This window comes from Pyrus communis, chromosome 11 (assembly GCF_041283825.1).
Source record: "Pyrus communis isolate YQ-2024b chromosome 11, ASM4128382v1, whole genome shotgun sequence".
NCBI classification, from domain to species: Eukaryota; Viridiplantae; Streptophyta; class Magnoliopsida; order Rosales; family Rosaceae; genus Pyrus; species Pyrus communis.
Window position 1 is genome coordinate 12,504,574 of NC_142575.1, and position 27,406 is coordinate 12,531,979.

At 40.0% G+C, this 27,406-nt stretch overlaps 2 protein-coding genes across 3 annotated transcripts; both read left to right on the forward strand.

Annotated features, from left to right (window-relative positions):
- The first annotated feature begins 5,078 nt into the window (after nucleotides 1-5,078).
- Nucleotides 5,079-7,524, forward strand: LOC148692914 (indole-3-acetaldehyde oxidase-like). Its single transcript, XM_088679174.1, has 5 exons — nucleotides 5,079-5,229; nucleotides 5,772-5,867; nucleotides 6,047-6,145; nucleotides 6,532-6,721; nucleotides 6,994-7,524. The coding sequence occupies exons 1-5, from the start codon at nucleotides 5,086-5,088 to the stop codon at nucleotides 7,209-7,211; spliced, it is 747 nt and encodes a 248-aa protein (XP_088535300.1). The 5' UTR covers nucleotides 5,079-5,085; the 3' UTR covers nucleotides 7,212-7,524.
- A 2,118-nt stretch (nucleotides 7,525-9,642) lies between these two features.
- On the forward strand, nucleotides 9,643-13,802 carry LOC137743321 (uncharacterized). 2 transcript variants are annotated; one of them, XR_015953732.1, is made up of 3 exons: nucleotides 9,643-10,238; nucleotides 10,583-13,203; nucleotides 13,285-13,802. XR_015953732.1 is itself a non-coding variant. In XM_068483187.2 (3 exons), the coding sequence occupies exons 1-3, from the start codon at nucleotides 9,750-9,752 to the stop codon at nucleotides 13,426-13,428; spliced, it is 840 nt and encodes a 279-aa protein (XP_068339288.2). In that variant the 5' UTR covers nucleotides 9,656-9,749; the 3' UTR covers nucleotides 13,429-13,802. The 2 variants fall into 2 exon arrangements, 1 of the variants encoding a protein (XP_068339288.2); XM_068483187.2 differs by having other exon boundaries at nucleotides 9,656-10,238; nucleotides 10,583-10,789.
- Nucleotides 13,803-27,406: the final 13,604 nt, after the last annotated feature.

Sequence of the window (27,406 nt, forward strand, 5' to 3'; positions counted from 1 at the left end):
TTTTTTTGTCCAAACTAGGAAATTCATTAAAATCAGGAACTAGTACAGAAGTTAAGAAAGGAAATGCAACAATAAAAGGCCAACTCAAATGCTGAGCTGCAACCCAAAACTGGGAAGCCTGACCAAACTTAAGCCCAGCAAAAGCAACAAAAAAAAAAATCCCTAATCTCCAACATCGAATAGCAACCTGCCACACCCGCTGTACGCTCTATGCTTACACCAAATCCAAACACACACACAGACCATAAGATTAAGCTTGAAATGCCGAACTAAATTGAACCCCCGAGATCTAAAATGCTGACAGCAATATTTGCAAAGAGAACCAAGAGATCAAACGAAAAAAAGAAAATGGAAGGGTCGAAGGGGGTGTGTAAAATACCTTGTTACAACGTAAATCGTTCCACACTTTGTCCAAATTTTTCCGCATATACCGGTACGACAAGGGGTTGTGGGATGTGGATCCAGGGAACTAATTAGGTCAAGCACTTCAAGAACAAGTTTATGGTTGGGTGAGAAGTGAGACGCGGGAAAGCATGGGAGAGAAAATTGGGTGGGAGAGAAATGAGAAACTATGAAAAATGTCGGGAAAACGACGAAAACGCTTTGAATTAGCAAAAGATGCCAGGAAAATAAGCCATGACCTCACAATCCGACAACTAGAGGCAGCAGAAGGGCAGGTCACAAGCATAGAGAAAAAGGGAACCCCCGAGAGTGGTGGAAGCCAACAAGAAAGTGGGGGGAGAGGAAGAGAGAAGAAAAAAAAAAATCAGGAAAAAAAAATCCAGTCGGGGGAGGGGGAAGGTGGCTATGGGAAGGGGATGGGGAAGGGGCTAGGAGGAAAGAAGAGAAAATGAGAGAAACCAGCCCTGAGCAAGGTACACTTTAAATTAGCGGTATTCTTTTTCTCGTAAGTTGCATGTGAGAGGTTATAAGTTTGAATCTCGTAAATGACGAGCTCAAAATCAATTTACTCCCATGCCCTCACTATGAATATGTCGTTCTATATATATATTATTCTTCATGTGTAAATTCCAAGGTCTTGATCTTTTTCTTGTAGTATTTGTGACAAAATATTTGTGACTCCTAATATAGATCTCATAAAAAAGAAGAGGAAGGCAAACTCAAAAGTTTGGATGTGTTCCAATGTCCTAATCACCCATATCGATATTATCACCTTGGATAATCAACTCTAGCACCTTCACAACGGAACATAGAAATGATACTAATCAATGTACCATAATGTGATCCCCAACGTGTATCATTGGCTCGCTTGAGACAAGTTTTTCTTAAGGGTTTTTGAACTTTAATCCTTCAAGAATATTAAAATTTTAAAAAAACTTGGTGTTACATTGAATATTGATTTTAGTCCCTAATATGTCCTTAATTCAAAATAATTAATATGCATTTTATTTAATGTCTCCCATTAAATATTTAAATTTATTAATACACAAATTGTGACATCCCACATCGCCCAGGGAGTAAGCCTTATATGTATATTTCCATCCCTACCTAGCACGAGGCCTTTTGGGAGCTCACTGCTTCAGGTTTCGTAGGAACTTCGAAGTTAAGCGAGAAGGGGGCTAGAGCAATCCCATGATGGGTGACCCACTAGGAAGTTGCTCATGAGTTCCCAAAAACAAAACCGTGAGGGAATGGTAAGCCTAAAGCGGACAATATCGTGCTACGGTGGTGAAGCGGGCCCGGGAAGTGATCCGCCCCGAGCGGGGATGTGACACAAATTTTAATTTATTTTTTGACCAAAAAAGAGTTTTTAAATTTATTAATTTTATTTAACATTCTTCAAACTTGAAAGTGTGACAACCCGTCCCGGACTTTTCGTACTGTAGGGGTGAAATGACGGTTTTGCCCCTAGTATGGTTGTTTCGTTGTGTGGTTGTTTTTGGGTTTTGCTTGGCTGATTTTGGACCACACACGTACCACACTCACTCACCCTCTCTTTCTGCCCTGTCCTGAGCTCTCTCTCTCCCTTTCCTATTCTTTTCGTATGGACGACACCCAAAACCCTTGAAACCTTTACAGATCGAGGAAACAAATTACATATTCGTGCTCGTGAGGTCCTTAGGAGTTCAACCATACCCATTTCATGTAAGGATACCTTCGTTTTCACGTCAAACTCGGGATCCCCCGATTTGGTCACTGTTCATGCACACGTTAATTCTTGTGTTTTTGGGAATTTCAAGCTTATAGGAAGCTTGGTGAGGTCCTTAGGAGGCTCGGGGTGGTTCGTTTGAAGGTTTTGGACGTCGAGATCGTGAATTGCAGGTTTGGCCGGAGTTGGTGGTGTTTACCCGGCGAGATTCCGTGGGTTTTAGTGCTTGAAAGTGGTATGGAATTGTTCCTCTTGTTGTAAGCTTCATTTTGGTACCAATTTTGTGAAATTTGGTTCAAAAACGAAGAAGATACAAAGTTTTGAAAATTTCCCGGCGCTGGAGTTTGGCCGAAGAAGACGACAGAATATTCCTTCAGTTTGGACGAAATATTCCTAACAGCGTTAACGGATTCCGTCAGAGTTAACGGAATATTCCTGACGGCGTTAACTGACGTTGTCAGTGTGCCAGGCACGTGCCTACGCGTGGGCGGCGTGTGTGGCCTGCCTTGGCCGGCGCGTGGGGGCGCGTGCGGCGTCGGAAAATTTTTCTAAAAATATGGGGATGTTCCTGAGGTTGAGTAGATCACGTTGGTGTATTCATGCACCCCATTTGAGCATTGTATGAGAAGTTAGTTCGTAAGGTTGGTTATGTGCTTTAAAATTAACGTTTTTATAGTTGTTTCGCATATAGGTGAGACCTATCCCGAGGACGAGCGCGGTCACTCGAGGCAAGGGGGTTACGACCCTTTTACATATCAGTGAGTGGGCTTTTGGTTTTCCGTATATACCTATATACTTATGTTTTTCCCGGAAAGTGAAATGAAATGTTTATACGTTTATATGCCATGCATTATGTTTGCCGTTGATTATACATTATTAGTTGCATATCTATATGTGTGTTTGGTGCTACAGACGCACAGGTAAGTGCCAGGTAAGTTATGGTTTATATTTATTGCTTAATGGTGATATGAGATGCATAGAGAGCTCATAACCTGCACCCCCGGTGTTAGTGCTCCCGCCCAGAGTTGGGCACAATCCTTCACGTGATGTTCACCTCCTGCACCACACGCTCATCTTGGATCTAAGTTAGGTGCACAGTCATGTCGTACAGACCATTTTAGGTGGTTCCGACTCGTAGGTGACCCGTGATTATTCGCCCAGCCTTCACGTGATCGTAGCACTTGAGCGTACTTATTATACGCCCAGTCCTGTCGTACAGATCACTTTAGGTGGTTCCGACTCGTGTGCAGGTATAGTTAGTGAGATGGAGATTTGAGCTCTAGATTCAGCCGTGCAGGTCACGGTAGGTGACTCCGGCTAACAGATTACATGGCATTGTTTTGGCGTTACCTAAGTACTTGCATTTTATTTCGAGACATTTGGCACGGCATATTTCTGAGCATGACTTATATATATGTATATATTCTATTTTCTGGGAAGTATACAGGTTTTACGGCGAGGGGTTAGAACTTTGTTTATGAAATGGTTTTTGAAAAGCTTTGTTTTTGCCCACTCACGCTTTCTGTTTTGCGCCCCTCCAGGTTCTAGTTGGCTAGCACTTTTGGTGGCTCCCCAGAGGATTTTCCCGGCATATCCGACAGATTATCACCAGTGTAGGACTACCTTTGTGTGTGTTTATTTAGTGTTGTTTCTCCCGGACTGCACTAGGTCTTCCGTGCTCTGAACTTTGTTTTTCACACTTACGCTTGCACATGTATGTTCCTACTTTGTGTATAGCTGGTTTTTATTTATTTGTACTTTTATTATTATTTATTAGCTTCCGCACTGTGCACATGGTTACGTCACTTCCACGTGACGCCCAGCATGCCCTGTTCTCGGTCGAGGTGTGTCAGAAAGACTCAATTAATGTACCTAAATGTTAGTACCGAAATTTATTATATTGAACTAATATATTTAAATGTTAGTACTGAAATGTATGTACCTAAATATACGCACCGAAATGTATTAATATTAAATTAATGTACCTAAATGTGTGTACCGAAATGCACCAAAATGTTAGTACCGAAAATGTATTATATTGAATTAATGCACCTAAATGTTTGTATTGAAATGCATGTACTGAAATGTGTGTACCTAAATGTATGCACCGAAATGTATTATAATGAATTTAATATACCTAAATGAAGAAGATAAAGTACATCGAAATATATTGTATAACAAAAATTAGTTTATCTAACGATGAATGAAATGAAAATAAAAATTATAATGAAATAAAATTAATACATGAAAAATTAGAAAGAAAAAGATAAATAATTAAAACATCAAAATATAATTAATAAATGAGGTTATTAATGTATCAAGGGACTAAAATTAGATTTTGATCTTACTTATGGTTTGAATAAAAAATCATCTTTGTCAAGGATTAAAATGAAGTTTTCTATTTTTTTTATGAGCCTCGCCCCGTTGTAAGACAATCATTCTCAAGAGTATCTAAAATATCTTATCTCTAAGTGTTTCAAGATGCCTACGCAGTACTCCAACAACATTGACCAAAACATTAGCCTATGTGAAAAAAACGGCCATCTTACCATTTCCTTTGCTACAACCACAAGTACTAGTTGAAGTTGATGTACAAAACAACAAACATAAAATTAATGCAGACGAGTGTTCTCTCAAATGATACTTTTGAGACTATTGAACTCACCTTTCGTAATAGTTGCTCCATCATAAGCTTACCCACATAACATAAATATGCTCAATTTCGATGTAGAAAATAATTGATCAATGACACTTTTTCGTGACTTGGAAGTTGTGTAACTGACATACTGAACTTCTAAAAGGAACCAGATCCCCTCCAGACCCTTTGAAACCGAGTCTCCTTACTAAAAGATCTGGACTGTTAAAATTTGATCAAATGACTATAAATAGGGGGTTCGTTTAAAAGTTATAATAACTATAACCGTTAGATCAAATGACTATAAATAGGGGGTTCGTTTTAAGTAATTCAAGGGGGAATGACTGCTGGGAGCACTACATCTGAGACAAGCTGTGAGGCAGTTAGACTTTGCTGTAATATTTTGGTTGAGAGGTTAGCTACTCTCAAGGGGAGATTGAAGGAGCAAATGGGCTCTATTAACTGGGAGACTCTTATTCAGCAGGTATTCTATTTGGATTGAGGGGAGGGCTTATTTCACTCGTGTGCTCCTTTGTTGGAATGCAAATAACACTACCATAATAGCATGTTATTTGCAGTCTCCCAGAGGAGTGCGGGGAGCAAAAATAGCAATCACCATGAAATTATTGATGCATCATTTTTTTCTTTTGAAACATTTCATTAACTTATTGATTTGTTTCAAATCCTTGCCATGGCGCTCCAATAGTTCACACACTGAATCTGGAAGAACCCAAGAAACTCAACCCCAGACAGAATAATTGACATTGAGCCACAATTTTCTTATGAGTACAAATAAAACTTAATAAGTTATCAAACTTTCAAGCTTGCCCTACTTCCCAGTGGCTTCTCCTTATAGCTTTTGAAGGCCACTGAAACACCAAACTCTCTCCAAGAAATATATATCAAACAAAAATAAAAAATAAATAAAAAATAAAAAATAAAAAAAACTCTCTTTAACTTGCATTTTTCTTTATTCCCAAATTTGATGTAGTTGTTGCAGTTTATATTTCTTCTGTCAAAATGCAGGCATCCTTGCAAGATGTGAACTTATCAGCAAGTTCTTATTATGTCCCTGATTCTGCTTCCAGGGCATACCTTAACTATGGTGCTGCTGTGAGTGAGGCAAGTTTGTGTTGACCGTCTTACTCCTTCATTTTCATTCATGTGTATTGTTGAATTTTCGGCAAGATGCACATTTACATAATGCAGAGCAAATCATAGTGCAACGTCACAGTCATAAAGACCAGTTTTTTCTCATTTAAAATTTATAGATTAATAACATTGAAACTACTTGATCACAGGTGGAGGTAAACGTTCTGACTGGACAAACCACAATTCTGCGATCGGATATTATCTACGATTGTGGTCAGAGTCTCAACCCTGCTGTGGATTTAGGACAGGTTAGCATGATTGAACTTGCTACTCAGATTTTTATAATGTTTACATACATTTTTTTATTTTTTTGCATTTTCTTTTAATTAAGCTCTACCTAGATTTTGTTGTTTGCATTGCTAATCAGTAGGTTCTGCCTTGGAGAATTTTTCAAATTCCATTGTAAGAAAAGTTAGTAGTTCGGTTTATTTTATAAATTTTTAGGTACTTCCGTTCTTTAGCGTCTTTAGGCTTTCTCTGTTCGAAGAAGTGTAGCATTTTCATCATCTAGTCATCTTTGGAATAAGAATCCTAGTTTTCAACTTTTCTACAATCTGTTAAGATCCATAATGCCAGTTCACTGGCACGTAGTTAATGTGGTTTAGTTAAGTTTGACATTACATGTTTCTTGCAGATCGAAGGTTCTTTTGTTCAGGGTATTGGGTTTTTCATGCTTGAAGAATACTCGGAAAACTCTGATGGGTTGGTGATTTCAGAAGGTACATGGACATATAAGATTCCTACGGTGGACACCATACCCAAACAGTTCAATGTTGAAGTATTGAACAGTGGGCATCATAAAAAACACGTGCTCTCTTCAAAAGGTCTGCCATGCCGTTCCTTGCATACTTCTAATTATCCCAACTACAACTGATACCAGAAAAGTATTTTGTGTGATTAAAAGTAGGCGAATTTTGAAAAAATTGAGATTATGTTGTTACAAAAATTGAAGAGTCGAAAATTTTGTGTTATTACATAAATTGGAAAGCTGAAAATTTTATGTTAGTATGAACATTTCAATTAAAGAAGAGCATGTTTCATCATAAAATTTGAAAAGTGTTGTGTGAAACTCACACATTGAAAATCGTTTGCGCAGCTTCTGGTGAGCCACCATTACTTCTTGCGGTTTCTGTTCACTGCGCTACAAGGGCTGCCATTAAAGAATCAAGAAAACAGCTTCTTCAGTGGGGCGGCCTAGATGGATCGGCATCAATATTCCAGTTAGACGTTCCTGCTACCATGCCTGTTGTGAAGGAGCTGTGTGGACTGGAAGCTGTGGAGAGGTACTTGGAATGGATTGTAGGCAGAGAATAAACGTACGTTATGGCTGGAAGGCATGATCATGCTAGTTAATTTGTCCATCACAGCCAAAGAACCTAAAATGTGAGTCAATCGCCGTCACTTGATCTCAATAAGGATACGAATATAGGTTTTTCAACAGATTTTAGGTCTGTTTATAGTACAAAACCAATAAAAAAACGAGAATTGGCAATAGATGAACCATTCCATCTCACGTTACTTGTGTTTAGGTTCGTTGTCCAGTTTTTGAACATTACTGTTGAATAAGCTTTTATCTGTAAGACAACTAAACACGAACCATCTTATTATACCTTTTGTGTTTGCAACTTGTATTTGTTGAGAGTTGTCCCACATCGGTGAGGGACAAGGTTTGCTATGTGCTTATATGGTCTTGGGCTACTCCCCATATTGCCAATTGGTTTTATGGTGGAACCTCAATTTCATCATGGTATCAGAGCGGGTTGTCCTCGTGTGAAGCCAAACGGCCACACGCGCTCCACGTCACCCAGTTGTTGTCCACGTGTAGGCTTGAAAATCCGCCACACGTGCGGGGGCGTGTTGAGAGTTGTCCCACATCGGTGAGGGACAAGGTTTGCTATGTGCTTATATGGTCTTGGGCTACTCCCCATATTGCCAATTGGTTTTATGGTGGAACCTCAATTTCATCAGTATTGAGGCAAATTGTGTTAGACCAAGGTTCATTCGACCGGAGAATGGTTCGTAATCTCGGAGATTGGGTTGTTTTCTGTCTATATTTATATTTGAGGAAAAAGTAGACTTGGCAACTTTTTTACACGATTTGTTAACTTGATCCAAACGACATGAAAATTTGAGGTAAGTTCTTATGATTCAACCAAATGGCGTATAATTTAGAGACTCCAAAGCAAAGACTTGAATGATTAGGCGGTTTCTTCCATTTCAACATTCTTTTATGAGGATACAATTAAGGGGTGTGATATCCATACATCCCATTTTACTTCTCACACATCTTTTTAATTTTTAGCCGTTAGATCGAATGAATTGAAGAAGATCAACGGATATAAATTATTAAGAGGTGTGTGAGAAGTATAATAGGGTGTGTGGATAGCACATCCCTACAATTAATAGGTCTCGAGTCAACGCATTAACTAACCAAGTGCCATTGGGTGACACGTTAAGAACTTAAGTTTACCCGCAAGTAACAAGTTTCAAACCAATGAGAAAATGTTAGTTCGATAATTTTAAGCTCCAAAAAAAGAAATCTTACTACCGTAGGCACAGTATTTAATCACATAAGTGAGATTAAAAAAATTTCTAAACACATTAAAAAATTGATAATAAATTACTTAACAGTGTGAAAATGTGAAAATATATGCAAACCTCGTAATTGCATCCTCTACGCTTTGACGATGAGTACATAGTCATTTGGATTTTTATAACCCTACAAACCCTTGCAAATAGTGTTTTTATGGGGAGTTCAAATTAAACCAAAATTCATAATAATCAATGTACAAGTAAAAAAATATAAAAAATAAATAAATAAACAAATGTTTGTGATTGCATCTTCTAGGCTTAGACGTGGCTATATTGTTGTTTAGATTTTCAATACCCTCCAAATCCTCATGAATAGTGTTTTTTGTTTGAGTGCAGAATTAATAAAAATTAATGTATAAGTGTGAAAAATGTAAAAAACAATATATACAATTACTCGTAATAACAAACTTTACAATTTTCGTAAATGGGTCAACTTTGAGATTCGACACCATAATTCATAAACTCTAGATTTATATTTAACTGTTGATTGTCGTTTACGTTCTATTGTTCTCATTGGGTTTCGTTATTCAATTTTTTTTTTTTTTGATAACATGATCTTTTAACGCATGCGGAAAAATGAACGATTTGGATCATTGATATCATGTTCCGATGTTTACGGTTAACTGAAATATGAGTCAATGTTATATAGTTTCTAGAGACTTTAAAAACAATATTTTTTTACTAACAGTAAAAATCTGAACGTGATATCAACGATCCGAACCGTTCATATTTCCGCCTCAGCTAAAAGACCTTGTTTTTAAGAAAGAAAATTAAAAAAAAAAAAAACGAAATTTGGTGAGAAGAATGGAGTGTAAATGTCAATGACAATCAACAATTAAACTTAAATGTATGGTTTGTGGGATTATGGTGGCGAATTCCAGAGTTCACCTTTTCACCAAAGTTGTAGAGCTTGTTTTACAAGTTTTTGTATATTTTTATAATTGATGTGAAATAGATTTTCTATACAAGTAACGAGTTGAGTCATATTACCCGTTAATATTCTAATAATATTAACGGGTTTAGTTCGAATTGAGTTATATTATCCGTTTATTTAACATGTGTGACACGATAATAACCGTTAAAATATGGTGTATGCCACAAAAAAAAGTATATCACAAAAAAGATACGAACATGAAAATACTACACCAATGCTATGGTTTACAAGCAAGCACTCCATCATTTACAATACACTTTGAAATTACTAAATGAAATAAGGGAGCCAGTGAGTTGCTATTGAGGATAGGGAGGAGAGGGGAAAGAATGGCAGCAACGAGCCTTTTGAAAGGAAACTGCACCGGCATTGGCGTCCGTCGGCTCTTCTCCCTCGCCCACCCGCACCGGCCTCTCAATTTCAACCAAATCAATTCCGCTGTCAATCACAATTACCACCACATCCGCATTCGCCGCGGAAAACTCACATTATCACCATCACCAAGACTCGCCGCCTTGTGGAACTCCTCTTCTCCCTTCTGCACCGCCGCCGACGCTTCTGCTTCTGCCTCTGCTTCTGAGGTAGTGAGCGATGCTGCTGTGGTCGACGAGGCAGTGCCCGTGAGCGAGGTTGTTCATGAACAGAAGAAGATAAAGGATGCAGCCGACCTGCTCGACATAAGGGTTGGCCGAGTCCTTAAGGCGTGGAGGCATGAGGAGGCTGAATCTCTTTATGTGGAGGAAGTCGATGTTGGTGAGCCCGAACCCAGAATCATCTGCAGTGGCCTTGTCAGATATATTCCTCTTGATCACCTTCAGGTACCCAAATTCTTTGTTCCAACTTACGAATTCCTTAGTTTGCATATATCCCATTTGTATTCAAAACACAACGTGAATTTGGAGCATGTATATGTGTATGTATATTGTACTATATTTGATTTTTGTTGGAGAATATTATCACATCAAAGGTGTACAGTATATATATGTGAGAGGTTATCTGCTTATATGACCGAGGACTTTTGTGGTAAAATCTCATACTTAATACATTGGTGATGTTGGTGGTCGGCCATGGCCGAAAAAGTTCATTCATTTTTGGGTTAGAGAAGTGAGAATGATCAGATTGACAATTGTATGCAATGGGATTTTGTGTTTGTGTGATGCAGGATAGAAATGTAGTTGTGCTTGCTAATTTGAAGCCGAGGAACATGCGCGGTGTGAAGTCTAATGGAATGCTTATGGCAGCTTCTGATGCTTCCCATGAGAATGTTGAGCTTCTTGTGCCACCTGAGGGTTCACTCCCTGGCGAAAGGGTATGGTTTGGCTCTGAAGAGGATCACCTAAATCAGCCTCCTGCTGCCTCGCCTAACCAGGTACTCTCCGCGTCTAATCCTCAACTGTTGAATGTGCCATTTCCAAGCATACATGCTAGTATAATTCAAAAGCTAGTCACCCTTCGTGAAAATTGCAAATCGATGTTTGAGCTCAAGCAAATATATGCTCTGCTCCTCACTTTGGGCCTCTCCCAACACCACTCATTGACTTCCAAAGTCCTTTCTTTCACGGCGCTATCCAATTCGGGTAACATGCAATACTCTTATCGAGTTTTCTCACAGCTCTCACACCCAACACTTTTTCATTGGAACACAGTTATTTGAGGCTACTCCAACAGCAAAAACCTGAATCGGTCCATATCAGTCTTTGCTCAAATGTTGCATGACGGGGTCTCTCCGGATTATTTAACCTATCCATTTCTTTTAAGGGCGTCAGCTCGCTTATGAAGCAAGAGCTGGGTATGGCTGTGCATGCCCATATTGCTAAAATGGTTTCCAGTCTGATAGGTCCATAAGTAATTCCTTGATCCATATGTTGCTACTTGTTGAGATATCATTTATGCACGTAAAGTGTTTGATGGAATCCCTGTAAGAAACTCGGTTTCGTGGAATTCGATGTTAGATGGGTATGCAAAATGTGGGGATGTGATTTCAGCACGGGAAGTATTTGAGTTAATGCCAGAGCGTAATGTGGTGTCCTGGAGTTCTTTGATTGATGGGTATGTTAAGGCTGGGGAGTTTAGTGAGGCTTTGGCAGTATTTGAGAGAATGCGTGTTGTGGGGCCTAAAGGAAATGACGTAACCATGGTGAGTGTTCTGTGCGCATGTGCGTTGGTGCTCTTGTGCAAGGGAAGGTGATGTATTGGTATATGGCCGAGAATAAATTGCCGTTGAATTTGGTGTTGGAAACATCACTAGTGGACATGTATGCCAAATGTGGGGCGATAGAGGAGGCTTTCGGTGTGTTTCGTGGGGGTTCACTGCATCAATCTGATGTGTTGATATGGAATGCAATGATTGTAGGACTTGCAATGCATGGATTAGTCCCTCAGGCACTTGAAATTTTTAGCGAAATGCAAATAATTGGGATTGTGCCAGATGGGATAACGTACTTGTGCTTGTTGAGTGCTTGTGCTCATGGGGGATTAGTGAAGGAAGCTTGGCATTTCTTTGAATGTCTTGGTAAACATGATATGGAACCCAAGTGTGAGCACTATGCTTGCATGGTGGATAATTTAGCACGAGGAGGTCAGGTAGTGGAGGCATACCACTTTATATGTCAAATGCTCAAGGAGCCAACAGCTTCAATGTTAGGTGCTTTACTTAGCGGGTGCATGAACCATGGAGAATTAGATCTTGCAGAAATTGTTGGAAAGAAGCTTATAGAGATACAGCCAGATCATGATGGTAGATATGTTGGTTTATCAAATGTTTATGCATTTTCCAGACGCTGGGATGATGCAAGAAGCCTGAGAGAAGCCATGGAGAGGAGAGGGGTGAAGAAGTCCCCTGGTTTTAGTTTTGTGGAGATATTTGGAACCCTTCACAAATTTATAGCGCATGATAAATCATATCCAGAATCAGGAGAAATTTATAGGATGCTGAATTTTATTGTAAACGAGATTAAATTTGATAAGGAGTACAGAAATCAAGATAATTTTTTTTCATGCAATCGGAAACTTCTAAGTTCTTCGGGTGTTGAATATGCCTGGTCCAAACGGTGGCAAATTTCATTAATTGGGGAACTCGAACCTGGGTCGAGCCCTATTCAGGAGTATATATCTTGGGAAAAGTCTTGAGTATATGGATGGATAACACAGGGTCTAAGCTCAGGCTGGACAGATAAGATAACCCCCGCGATCCTAACATCAATTAGACGTAAGGTTGATATGGAATGTTCATATCCTTCCTTAAGTTTGTCAACTCCTATGTAGAATCTTCCTCAATTCCATTCGTGCAAGAAAATATCTTCAGGAGAAAATTGTGACTACTCGATGGCCTATCTGCAATGAGTATCTAGAGTCTTTCGAACATTCTTATTACTCTGTCCTTGGACTGTGGAGGTTGATTTTGGTTACCTTTTGGCGACAAGGTGGATTAGTGAACTTTTCTACCATGGATTGCTGGCATTTCAGAATTTTATTCAAACGAATGTGCATGTGCTTACAGTTTCCTGCAAGGAACAGAGTTAAGTTCCTTCTACCTTGTGGTATGTCTGAAAACAAGATGTGAGACAATGGCTATGTGCACAGAAAATTGGGTTTAGCATCCCACGTTATCTCTTGTTTGGGTTTTGATAAGTCCTGGCTTACTAGGTCTACCTTCTGAGACAACGGCCAAGTGTTTATGGATTGGGCGTTCTTAGTTTCTTTCTAGTGTTGTGTGGTTGTTTGTCTTTTGCTGTCTGTTTAATGGAATCTCAGACCACAGAATATACATGCTTGAGGCCAGAGGCACTTGTTGGGTCAAGTTTTTCTTCATCCATCATATACTTTGATTTGTATTTATGGTTCTCGTTTTATCACTTTTTGCAGATTCAGAAGAAAAAGATATGGGAATTGGTGCAACCTCATCTGAAGACCGACAATTCTTGTATTGCTTTACTTGGGGAGCATGTAATGCGGACATCTGCAGGTGTGGTAATCTCAACATCTCTGAAAAACGCAAACATCTCCTAATTGGACCAGGAACGTGGTGTTATTAGTCAGTCTCTCACACGTTCGCATCAACAATTTATCCATACTGCCATATGATACTGATTTGTAGAAAATCAGTGTCGAATGGTTTCTATAGTTTCCGACGGTTTTTCATGGTTGTTAGTTGTTTTATGTATGCCTATTACCATATTTCAAGGCTTATCAAGCTTAATTTCTTGTAATTTTAATGAGAACGAGGTTGTGTTTTCACTCTTGATTTGATTTCTAAGGCTGCGGCCTAGGTCCGAATATTGCAACAGAATTTGTTTGTAGCTCATCTATTGAAGTTTTGGGGAATCATGGAATGTTCTTAATTGAAATTAATCATGAGATTTGTGATCCATATTTGAAGATTATTATCTGGATCTTTATTTTCACCCAAGTTTTCTGTTCCATAATATGTTGGATATATGCACCTAGAAACTAATTTGGCCGTCTTACGTTAAACAGACATTTCAGCTTATGTTCGAAACCTGTCGGCTTTCTAATCTAACATTTAACCACTCATGCTATCGTCTATTAAAAAAGGAATGGCTTATGCTATAGCTTAAGAAATTATTGACAAGATTCATAGCATGCAAGTTTTAGTTCCCGCAGAGGAGAGCAAGTTATATGAAATGAGATGGTTGTCACCCTTGCATCTTGATTCAATAATGCGATTGGATCGATATGTCATGGTAGTGGTTAACCAATTGAATATAAGTCTTTCTCCATGTGCAGTGGATAATGAATGTGACAGCATGAGGCCCTCCTTACGGATTATAATACCATTGACGAATTTAGAAGCAAAGGCAATGTTGGACAAGGTGGGAAAGAGATTCACTAACAAAGTGAAAAATTGGGTCCTCTCGAAGGCTTGCTTGAACTTCCAACTCGTGGTTGGACCATAAAAAAAAATTAAGTCTGCTATGAGGCCATTTATTTTTATTTAAGCAAAAGCGTACGACTATCGACCCACCAACAACGAAGCGCAATTCGGGATGGCCCCTTCCCAGTGTGTGATAATCCTTCAAGATCTTGGGCTCATCTATTCCCGAAAGCGCATGCTCCGTGTAGTCGATCAAGTCCGGGAATATAACGGCCCTTTAAATAACCAAGGGACGCGTTACCCGACACGGCAGACCGGCACCGTACGAGTGCCACAAAAACGGAGAGGCATGCAATTATTGCCACAATTAAATGACCGATCTGCTCTCACTCTAGCTCGGCAACAAGGTTGAGGATGATCTTCAGAGTTCCTATAAATAGAGGTAGAGGCCTCTAAGTTGAGTAGCTTCGTCAAATTCAATCTCTATGATTACAAACTTCAAGTGATTCGTTGCTTTCTTTAAATTTAGAAATGTACTTTACTTTCCAATAATGTAGAGTGGATCATCAGACCACAAGTCATTTCCTAAACTTCTGTAATCTTGCTTCAACAATTAAATGATTACATTCGTTTATTTCCGTTTCTCTTTCATTTACATTCCTAGGCAAACACATCACACTATTTCAAGTCCTCAATCTTCGAGGCATAAAAAAGAACCTAACAGTACCAACGTCATATTCAGTGCTCAATTGATTTGGTTAATGAGTCAGATCTAAGCACAAATTCTACATCACTACATAATCACTGTCAGTTGGCAATATGCAATAGTGGCACGCCCACTCTCACACTTACTCAAGCCATTTCGTGGCCTTGAGAATGATATCAACAAATGGGGGCAAATAACGTGTTAACCTAAGTCGGGCTATGTTCGATTTTGACACCAACTTGGGTACCCGCAATCAGTAGAGGTAACGCATCGCATCACCAAGTTTACCCATCTCCAGTCAAAACCCATAATCAACATAATCTCCTCGAAAAAGTTTCAATCAACTTGGTCATGCGCTTTATTCATGTCGAGCTTCAACCCACTTCAAAAGACTAATTGGCCCTTCTCAAATTTTAAGACATGATAGTGATTATCATGTATTTTCTTTTTCCTTTCTTAGTATAAGGCTACGCCTATTTAATTTAAAACTAGTAGAACAAAAAAAGTTTGATGAGATATCAAAATGAAAGTGAATTATAAAAATTTTGTTAGCACACTTCTGTTTATTTGTGACCTGTAGCGCATGTAAATAAAAAAATAATTAAAAGACATAATTTAATATGTGAGAGAAAAAAAAATGTTAGATTTCGGTACCCCTAACTGCCTACTAAAACAAATTGCAAAATTGATGCAGAGCATTAGCCTTTGTTGTACTTCTATTTCTTTAGATACTACCACAGTATTACCAATTACAATCGGCCATACATGTTTAGAGGAAAGGTTAGAGACTATTTAATAACTATTTTGTTTTCAGTTTTTATTTTATTTTTTAAATTGAAAATTGAAATTTTGTTTAGTAATTAGTTTTAAAAAATGAAAAATGAAAAATGAAAAATAAAAACTAATTTCTTGAGTTTTCAAATTTTGACCTTAAGTTTTCAATTTTTGGATTTTAGTTTTCATTTTTTTTTTTAAATTGAAAACTGAAAGTAGTTACCAAACAAGATTTTAGAACCAAAAATAAAAACGAAATGGTTATCGAATAGTCCATTAATTAACCATTCATTCATATAGCTTTCGCAATAAACCCCACACCAATGGCACACTGAAATTAATCAATTTAATAATCCAACCAGAACTAGTAAACATGATTGCAGATACATTATTGTAGATACTAAAATCAATTTAGCAATCCAACAATCTAGAAGACCAATTAGGGACCGGGGTGGTCCCGGACCACCCGACGTCGGAGAAAAACGTCTATATGGGTCCTTCGAGGACCCGGGTTGTCACAAGCGCACTCATATTTTATGTGCTTGATAGGAATCTTGATTTGATTTCTGCTGTTTGAAGTGAAAACAACATCTATGTTCGGTTTCACGCCTTCTAACTAATATGATTTTATGGTGATGATCATCAATGTATATGACAAATAATTGCAACGCAAGGTACCACATTTTGATCAGTTATATTTGTTTACTAATGCATATATCATTAGTATAATATATAGTAATGTTCTTTTGTCAAAATCTTAGTATGACCACCTAATCGTGAAATTAAATCTTTTTTTTTAATATGTGATGTCTCAGGCTAGCATAATTGACAAATTGTTGATCCTAAAAACTACCAAGCTAACGTGGCGCGCAGATTAAGTAACTAATGAGCTAACTACGTCATTTGGTTGATGCGGGGCATGCCAACTCGTCAGCCGAGTTCGACTGGGGAGTAAAATATGTTGATGTGGCATTGGGCGCGCTGCTAACTTCTTGATCTTGCGACTGCGGTCGAGGAAGGAACACGTTTCGGCGTTCGGGTTCTAGAGCTTGAAGACAAGGCTGCTAGTTCTGCGAAGTTCAATATCAAATTCGGCTTTCAATGTGCCGAATGTAGTAGCCTGTAACTCCTCACTTCGCCGAGAAGGCTAATGAAATGACTTCTGCCAATAAGGATTTGAAAATCCTTTTCGACCGAGACTTGGATAGATAACCAGTCGGTCTCGACGCAGTACTATTTATCCAAATTGAAGGTGCGCCGCGGTCGACTAATTCTATGGCAACAGTGTTGTTTATCCAAACTGAAGATGTTGACAGTTGCCTTCACAGTTCTGTTTATCCAAACTGAAGATGTGTTGGCGGAAAAAGAAAATATGAATCTCAAGGTTGTTGAGAGGTTTCGCGTAGATCGAGAGTTTGCGTAGGGCAGTTTGTATGTTGAATTGGAGGGCCTTTCAATAATGCACTCCCCTCTATATATATAGCAGTAAACCAATTCCTGGCTGAACCAGATTTGTATTCGGACTAAAACTCCTAAGCCTAATCTGATTAGGATTCGGCCAACCCAAGTTCCAATAGGTTTCTGAACCAAGCTCCATAATGAACCAGGTTCACTCCCATCTCCTCAACGTCTTCAACTCTGAAATCCCCTTGTTGTATCAGGACTCAACTTATTTGCTCTTATACAGATCAATCCTTCTTGCAATAAGACTCGGTCGACCTGATTGGGCAGCTTGTGACCATTGGACGGCCCATAGAATTTTTGGAAGAACCTTGGACTGAACATAAACCTAAGCTCGGCCTAAAAATATTATTTTGGGCCCAAACATTGCCCCCTCGCTTTTGAGGTCATTGGCCTAGAACTCCTTAGCTGAGTTTCGACCTTGAAGAAGTGAAATCAAACCCTTAAGGTATCTTTAAAGGATGATGAAAAGTCTCAAATATTCCATCCACCAGGCGCATTTATGAAGCACGATTGCACGGTCGTAATTTTGTCAGACACCCTGCCACGTGGCATCTTCTGAGCATGTTTTTCCTTACTTGACACTGAAGTGCCCAAGCCATCATTATAACCTTGATCCGCGAATTTTTGGTCTCTTTGAGATGTGCAGATACTCAAACTTCTCTTCCCAATTAAATTCGCCGTCAAACGTAGTTGTGCAGTCTCGATTGGCGAGTTTCTTGGTCACTCTACCTGGATTCTTTGAATATTCATCATGATTACTAAATCCCGATTGGTCTTATCTTTTATTTGAAACTTTAAACCATTGGATTTTCCCCCCAAAACGCCTATAAATATTCACCTCACTTTATTCAACCTTTTATGCTTTCAGAACCCTCAGATCCCTTTGCCATTTTCTCTAAAATCTCTTCATCATTTTCTCTCGAAAACTGGAAAAACAGTCTCTTAACACCCAGAAAAACTTCTTCTCCAATGGCTGCCAATGTTTTCATTAACAAGTTGACCGATAAGTGCATCAAGTGTTAAAACATCACCGACCGAAACATGATCAAAACCATCCCATTTAAAGATGAGCCAAACATCTTTTACCAAACCCTAGGCCTACTGTTCAAGGACAATGTTCCAAAAGCAATCATCGAAATGCTTAAAGAGCACTGCTTAAAACCCTTATTCCAATGGTATGGCTGGTCAAAATGGGAATTGGCCAGACCCCAAGGCGTTTGGCCTTTGCTGCCTAGGTTACTCAGATGGAGTCACATTTCGGCGGCGAGTGGAAAACTCTCGGCATTTTTGATGCCATCAAACTCTTGACCATCGAGATGAACTTGGACCGAGAGCTTGTGATGGCCGCGTCAAGTTTTGGTGCTCGGCCAACAACATAATGGTTCTCCCATTCGGCCCCCTTAGCCTAACGGTTCTACATATGACCGCCATACTTGGCACCTCTCCAACCGGTATCTTGGTCGATACTTCTCTCGCCGGGTACAAATTCGACTATGACCTGAAGATGGTCTTTGAGGAACGCGCCGTCGAAGCTCTGACGAAGGGAGATCAAAGGCCATTAAAAGAGGAAGTGCAGAAATTGTACAAAAACTTTTTTAATTACAACACCCTGATCACCCACTTCGCCAGCTCAGAAGGGGAAAAACTCAAGAAAGGAGAACATGGGGCCTTCTTATTCTACTTGTACAACAAGTATTTCTTTTGCGCCAAGTCGAATAAGTGCTTGGCCAGGAACATGCCTGTTGCTGATGCCTTGGCTAGTGGTCACACCTTGGCTCTCAGCCTAGTTGTCCTTGCCAACCTTACCCAGTGTTTGGCCGAAGCAACTTTGGGGAAGATTGACCCCCACCAAAATGGCCCGCTCTGGGTTTTCCAGCTCTGGCTGCAAGTCTACTTCTCAACCCTACGGCCTGAAACCCTAAGCTTTAGTTCCACCACAACTATGGGTCTGGAGTTAGCTTCACGCCCCTTCCCTGCTCACTTGACCGAAAACATTTTCAAATATTTCTTCGGCTTAGAAGATTTGTCTGACGATGAATTCCAAATTTGCTGTTGTCAGACATACCCATCTTCCATTATTCTTCCACAATTGTCATGGGAAACGGCCAAGGATACTGAACTTCGGGAATCTTGGGGGTCATTTATCATGACTTGTGACCTACCCTATGGCGGCGAAGCTTAGTGATGTAGTTAGGAGGTCTACCACCCTAATTTCCTGGCTTGCTAACTGGGTTATCTCCAAGGGTGCCCCTTGCCATTCATTTCATCTTGCTCTCTTTTAAGCTGAGAACGTTTTTTTGGTTCCTACGAAAAGGAATGCGAGATAACTGAGAAGGAGTTTGCCGAACGACGGGCCAAATTCCACCTTTGGCCCAGAGACCTACAATCCTGGTGCGCCGGCACCTTTGCCGAATAGTGGGAGGCTTACACCAAGGACTTCTTTCACACGTCAGTTGAACAAATTTTCAAAAAAACTTTTTGACAGTCGCCTGAAGAAAGCCCTTGCCCTAAAATCCAAAGATACGGCCCAAGGTGTATACCTTTTACTTTCCTTGTTCATTTATTTTCCTTCGAGCTTTAATTTAACTCAAGTTCAATGTTTCCAGGTAGCCGTACCATGAAAAGGGCTGAGGTGGTGGCAATGGCCGCGGTTAAGAAGAAACTTGCCCCTCCTCCAAAAAAGGTGGCAGCAACTGTGCCGACTCCATCGAGCAAACGTCACTGCCTAGAGCCAAAACGGCAGGAGTCACTATCTGGCCCAAAAAACGCGTTAAGAAATTGGAGAAAAAAAAGGAGCGGGAGATTTATGTCATCTCTAGCCAAACCACAAGAGCAACTGCTGAGATCCCTCGCGCTCCTACCATTCAGGCCTCGATGGACATGCAACCAAACCCTACCACTGGTCAAACACCTGAGGTTTATCCCACTCAACAAGTCGTGATCGAGCCAATCGTTGATCTAGTGGTCAACAAACCTGCAGCTCCAAGGCCGGCTGTTACTTCTGTCTTGGAGGAAGTGGTCACCTTGGCAGAGAAAAATCTCCCCCTGAATCTAAAAATAAAACCAGTGGTCGATTTTAGAAGAAGAGGTATGATTATGTTGCTGGTAACTTTTCTTCAACTAGATTCCTAATACCAACAACTCCTATTTCAGGGCGATGACAGCGAAAAAATCCCGCTTATGAGTCACCCTTGACCAACTAAACCTCCTACCACTAATCTTCCACCTATGGTTGAGGCGACTGACCAGGTAGATCCTCCTGCAACCGATCGTGGAAAAATGCCTCTTGTCGAGCCTGAAGCGACAGAGGAAACACCAATCCATTCGTAGGATCAAGACTTTGGCATTTCACCGAAAATTCAATGTGTCGAAGGGTGTTATCTATATTTCCTGGCCACCTCAGTGGCTGATAGGAGCATATTTATGCGCCTTAGTTTGCTTGTTTTCTTGCATTTATGTTGCTAGTACTTAGTAATTTTAGTACTTTAAGCTATTTTCGTGTGTTTGTAGGTCCAAAGGGCTAAAGGAGCAAAAAGATGCATTTTGGAGACTTTTGGAGCACTTTTGGGCTAAGGATGGATATCTTATGCTTGGAGCCAAAGTGTTGGATGAAATTGAAGACCTAATTGAAGACCAAAGTGTTGGAACCTTGTTCCCTTTAGTTCTAGGACATTTAAACCTTTCCTATATCCTTAGCCGTGCATTCCATCAATTCCAGCACCTCCATTTCCACCATTGCCGTGCATAACATTCTAGCATTCCACTCCTTCATTTCAGCCACACTCCCACATACATTCATCATTATTCACCCTAGCTTTAATTCACATGCTTTCCCAACAAATAAAACAGCCATTCCACATGCATTTCCAACCCACATGCACCCTTTAATCATTTAATCTAGCTGTCATTGCACATGCATTCCTTTAATCCACATGCATCTCCATAAACCATCAACACATGCACCCATCACCCAACACTCCCCTTTGCCGTGCACTCCCATTGTATTTCCAGCCATTACACATGCATTTCCAACCCACATGCACCCTTTAATCATTTAACCTAGCTGTCATTGCACATGCATTCCTTTATTCCACATGCAACTCTTCATCATTGCACCACAAATCAGCCAACACATGCACCCTTTAATTCATTTTCAGCACAATCACTTCAAAGCCGTGCATTACCCTTTCATTTTCAGTCATTGCACATGCATTCATCATCATCACCCTAGCTTTAAGCCACATGCACATTCAACATTCCAGAAATGAAGCCAACTCGTGCATTACTCATTCAATCCAGCCATTCCATATGCTATTGCAGCCACATGCATTCCCCTTTTGCATTTGCAGCTTTTCACTAAGTCCCTAGCTGTCATGTTCCCTTTCCCATCTATTCATCTCCCTATAAAAACCATACACACTTCACACAACATTCATTCACTCTTCCATATTCAGAAATTCACCAAAAACCCCCCTTTGCCGTGCAAATCCATCCATTCCCTACCAATCCAAACACCATCACATCCTTCACCATTCCACAAAACCTATCATTCTACATCATCCATAATCCCCAAAACTCACCTTAGACCTTGTGCTACAACAAAGAGGAAGAGAAGCGGGCCTAAACGTTCATACAATTCAAGTTTGAGTTGTTGGAATGTTTAGGTGTTTCTTTTCCTTTGATTTCAATGTTTAATTTCAATTCTCTTTGTTTTGTACGTATGAGGAACTAAAACCCCCCTTGGCTAGGGGGGATTCGAAATATATGTTTATGCTTGCATTATAATTTGATTACTTCTAATTGCGTTTCATAAGTTGTGAATTCAATTTGTTTAACTATTTGATAGATAACTTATTTATGTATGTTTATTGAGAATGCGCGCTTAATTTTCATGCATGAATATGACGCTAGAATATAAGTGAGTTTCACCTAATCGTTACAAACTTATATTCACAAGTAGTGGAGGTTGCTTATAAACAATCGCGTTAAATGAATTCTTGGCAAGAGTTTCATGCAGTTCATAGTAACGAATGCTTCGTCAATGCTTATGGTTTTCAAAGAACGTAATGATTCTTGCTTGTATCTCTATTATGCAGTTCATATAGGGAACTTGTGGGGAATGTTTTGGGTTGTCGTATGCAATCATCCAATTCAATAACGTTAGGAAAATCTGAGGGTTAATTAGTGCAATTCACGGTTAACTTGGGGTGTTGAGAATTAATGGTTTATTGAAATGCAATTGGAAATCATTTTATTTTGCAAGTATAACATGTATGGAGATGAACCCCTTAGCTAGCTTCTCATCCATTCCATTCCATCAATTTCATATTTACATTCTACTTTAAATTACAATCTCTGCATTTAGTTTAATTTCGTCCAAAACTCAATCCCCCTTTACTTTATTGTCCAATTTAGTTAGAAATACATTTAGTTTGTGTTTATAAGTGTTTTGATTCAATTTATTACACAAATTCGTCCAAATTCACCAAAGTGCTCAAAACTGCCCAGAAAGTGTTTTTAAGGCAGTTTTGAGTGTTTTGGGTGATGTTTGAGTCTTTTGGTTTGTTTTAGTGTTTTAAAGTTTAGTTTTGCATTCTTTGAGTCTAGTATAGTGTTTTATATTGTGTTTTTACGTTTTTAAGTCAAATCCAAGTGATTAACAATCCCTCCTAATCCCCGGTCCAGAACGATCCCTACTTACATACTTACTACAATTTGACAAAAAGAGGGTTTAATTTGTGTGCGTATAATTCTCGCATCAGTGGCCGTCGAATGTAGATAACCTTCATCGGCAACGTGAATTGAGAAGCAGTCTTAAACACTGGGCTCCGCCATTAAGCTCTCTATGTTCGAGCAATGAACCAGGGAACATGGCCGAAGTCTTCTCTCGACAGGTCTAAAACAAATTATCTCTGCCATATTCTTTACGATTTTCCTTTTACCTAAAATCTTTTCATGTGCAGCCTTTATGGGAAGTCGAGCTCGATGCCTTCCTCTCGAATACTTCTGGAGTAGCCAGGTCATCTTCCGCATCAGCCGAGCTTTCAATGTAAAGGTTTCGACTCAATAGGAAAGTGCCTGAACGATCTTGTAGCCGGTAGTTTGCTGAGCATTGAAAATGTCGTCCACCTATCTAATCTTCTGGAGCGGACCCGGCAGTATTTTACTATTTTTGAATGGACTCTCCGAGCCGATGATGACCTAAAGGTTGCAAAGATTGCTTATGAAGCCAGTCGTCTGGAGGTTGAGGCCATAAAAGCAAAGAAAACGTGGCTGGCCGACCTTGATCTTCAAATTGCCGAACTTTAACGTCAAATTGCCAAGCTTCAATGGCAAAGATCGGCTGTTGCTGCAGAACTCGAAAAGGATTTTGAAGTGAATAAGGCTCGACTGACGGACTTTGTGGCTGGCGTACAGCAGATCCAGCAACTTCAGCTTAATAAAAGGACGAGGCAAGCCAAAGTCACCATGGGCGAAGTACGGTGGTTGGAACTGAAGACCGCTCTTGAAGCCTTCCTTCATTCAACCTTTTAGGATTTTGGCCTTAGGAATCTTTTGTATATTCACTTGTACGCCCTTTTGCAAAATTAATGAAATGATCTTTTATTCTCACATCTCCCAAGTGACTAGGTAGTATTTCGTTAAAAATTTCCCGTTGATTGGTAATTTATGAATTAAACCAGTCTGATCCTTGAGGTGGTATGCCCCCTTGCCGATAACTTTGTGAACGATGAACGGTCCTTCCTAATTCGACGACCATTTGCTGAACCTGAGGTCTTTAATCCCCGGGCAGCACAGTTTGCCAAACCAACTCTCCCTTTTCGAATGTTTTTTGTGTGACTCGTTGATTATAAGGCTCGCTCGACAATCTTCTTCTGTGCCACTAATAAATTCTCATGGCCTAACTGTACTCGGCCATATGTAGTCGTTCTGATGGCTGATCGGAATGAAGTTCAATAAGCCCATAACGCTTCATTTGACTTTAAATGCCACATATCGGGCCTCTCTTTTACCATTTTTTCGAGAATACCGATCAAAACCTTATTACGTGCTTCAGCCTGTCCATTCGCCTGCGGGTAATACAGCGTAGATGCTGGAGTCGAATTTTTAGATTTGTCATATACTTCTTTAACATGTCAGATGATTGTTTTTGGTATGCCGAATCTGGTTACGATATTTTCTTCCACAAAATTACAAACTTCTTTAGACGTTAACTTGGCGGATGACTTTGCTTCGACCCCTTTGGTGAAGTAATCTATTACGACAAGTATCCATGCATGCTTAGCTGATCTGGAAGACGGCGTAATTTTGCCAATTACGTCCATGGCCCATCCTCTGAACGGTGAGGGTTTGGTGATCGAGTGAAGTAACTCGACCGAGGCTCGTTGTATAGGCCCATGAATTTGACATTCTACACATCGTTGTGCATACTCGATACAATATTTCAATATACTCGGCCATAAATAGTCTTGTCGTCGAAGCAGCCAACGCATCTTGCGCTCAAATTGATGAGCCCCGTAAATTCCTTCATGTACTTCTGCAATTGCTTGGGCAGCCCCTCGCGGGCTGAGGCATAATAATAATAAACCATCTTCACCTTTCCAGTACAATTTGCTCTGATACAACACATAATTTGTGGCATGGACCTTTGTCCTGCGGTCGTGTTTGTCACTGGGGTTATTAAGATATTGCATGATTGACCTTCTCCAGTCGTCTGGCATTACCTCGACTACGTAGACCTCTATATGGTCCTTTCGCTCCAATAACGAAGGTAAAGACATGACTCATGTATGGATCACGCGATCTCATTGGAGAACTTGCTGATTAACCAAGGACGGGTATGCTCGTCGTAATACAGGTATTTCTCGGCCTAATCTGCCCCCTAGGAGTTGTGCTCCGGAGGCTATTTGAGCTAATTCGTCTGTGTTAGTGTTTCAAACTCGCGAAATGTGTTTGAAAGTAATACTGTCGAAAGACCTGGCCAAATAGCTAGTAACCATGTGATAAGGCGCCAGAGTGCAAGTTATGCAACGAAAAGTCCCATTAAGTTGGTTAATCACAAGTTCGAAATCACCGAGAATAAGGACATGAGTTGCTCGCAAATTGCGTAGGACACTAAGGCCAATGATAAGGGCTTTATATTCGACCTGATTATTCGTACAATCGAAATCGACCTTGAGAGAAAAGTATCAGCGGCTGTGAGTTGGGGATTGAATAATGATCCCAACGCGAGCCGTGACTGAAGTACTAGAGCCATCAAAGTACATCGTCCAGTAATTATCACATGTTTCCACTATGCTGATTTCAACGTCATTGCCCCCAAAATCGTATGGTGAGGCATGTTGGGCTAAGAAATCAGCCAACGTTTGGCTTTTGACAACTTTCTAGGGCATATATTGTAAACTGAATTCAGACAGTGCCATTGTCCACTTTTCGATTCGGCCTTTTACTATTGGCTGAGTGAGCATGTAATGAATGACATCAGTTTGGGCGATGACTTGAGTGATCGATGGAAGCATATAATGCTTAGGTTTTGATGCAACAAAAAAATAAGGCTAGGCAGAGCTTCTCGACAGCGGAATAATTAATCTCTGGTGGGTTGAGATTTTTGCTAAGATAAAAAATGGCCTGTTTTCGCCTAGCATCATTATCTTGTGTAAGAAGGCATCCGATGGATTCTTTGACCGCTGAGATATACAGCTTGAGAGGTCTACCACGATGTGGTAGGACCAGGACGGGTGGAGTCGTGAAAGAGACCTTGATATGTGTAAACGCCTCTTGGTGTTCTGCACGTCATTCGAAGATGTTAGAATCCTTAAGTTTCAAGAACGTGGAGAAGGTTTTCATTTTTCCTGCAAAATTGGCAATGAATTGACGGAGAAAGTTAATTTTGCTGAGCAACGACTATAGTTGTTTCTTAGTCGTCGGGGGTGGAGCATTGATGATTGCTTGAGCCTTATTTTCGTCTACCTCAATACCACGATGATGTACAAGGAATCCTAAAAAATTTCCAGCTGGTACATCGAAAGCACATTTGGCGGGATTCATTTTAAGGTTGTGCTGGCGCATATGCAAGAAAGCCTGGCGAAGATCATCCAGATGTGTCGGCCGACGTTCTGATTTGATTACAACATCCTCAATGTAGACTTCGAAGATGGTACCAATCAAATCATGGAATATAGTATTCGTGGCCTGTTGTTATGTGGCACCGGTGTTCTTGAGGCCGAATGGCATGACGATCCATTTGTATGTGTTGAGTGCTCCCGGGCAACGAAAACTGGTCTTATGTACATCATCCTCGGCGATGAAAATCTAGTTATAACCAGTATGTCTATCCATAAGGGATAAGATCCTGTGGTTTGCTGCCACATCGATTAACAAATATGAAATTGGCATTGGATACTCATCATTAGAAGTTGCCTAGTTCAAATTTCAAAAATCAATACAAATACGCAAAGCACCACTTTTCTTTAAAATTGGGACGATGTTTGCCAACCATTTGACGTATTGAGCTGTCCGAATAGCTTTTAAAAGTCGAACGAGTTTGTCTTTTATGCCGATTTGTACTTCGTCGTTGAGGTGGTTAGCATAATGGTTTACACCCAGGTTTGATGCGTAATTCATGTTCAACTAGTGTTCGATCTAAACCAGGCATCTCATGGTAGCTCCAAGCAAAACAATCCCTAAATTCTTTGAGCAAATTACAAAGCATGGTTTTTACATGTTGGGGGGTAACAAAGCACTAATGAACAAAGGCCAGGGCTCTTCAATCGTTCCAACATTTATTTCCTCTAAAGGATCTTTGACTTGAGGTTGACTATCCTCGAGCTCGACTGGTGCAGCCTGAACTTTGTCTAGTGAGAGTACTGAGCTGTTGTCCCAATCGGCCAAAAATTCGACTAAGTTTATGCCCGAATTTGGTTGCTTGGAAATAGCATACCAATGGGGTAACAGTCGTTCCATGGTAGATGAAATTGCGGCTCGAAGTCTGCCTTGGCTGTCGTCAAACATCATTGTTTGCGATCAGATTGGCCAACCCAAGTCTCATTAAATCCTAGTGGACAGTCTCGGTGCTTACCTCGATTGCTTTTTGTACCGAAATTCGAGTCGGCTGATAAGGGCATATTTATGCGACTTAATTAGCTTGTTTTCTTGCATTTACATAGCTAGTTTCTATTTATTATAGTGATTTAAGCTATTTTCGTGTG

Excerpts from the sequence above, each read along its gene's own strand:
- LOC148692914 (XM_088679174.1), top strand. The coding sequence starts at position 5,086 with ATGACTGCTGGGAGCACTACATCTGAGACAAGCTGTGAGGCAGTTAGA. Across the intron at positions 5,868-6,046 it reads ATGGTGCTGCTGTGAGTGAG|GTGGAGGTAAACGTTCTGAC; the intron begins GCAAGTTTGTGT and ends ACTTGATCACAG. Across the intron at positions 6,722-6,993 it reads ACACGTGCTCTCTTCAAAAG|CTTCTGGTGAGCCACCATTA; the intron begins GTCTGCCATGCC and ends TCGTTTGCGCAG.
- LOC137743321 (XM_068483187.2), top strand. The coding sequence starts at position 9,750 with ATGGCAGCAACGAGCCTTTTGAAAGGAAACTGCACCGGCATTGGCGTC. Across the intron at positions 10,239-10,582 it reads TTCCTCTTGATCACCTTCAG|GATAGAAATGTAGTTGTGCT; the intron begins GTACCCAAATTC and ends TGTGTGATGCAG. Across the intron at positions 10,790-13,284 it reads CTGCTGCCTCGCCTAACCAG|ATTCAGAAGAAAAAGATATG; the intron begins GTACTCTCCGCG and ends CACTTTTTGCAG.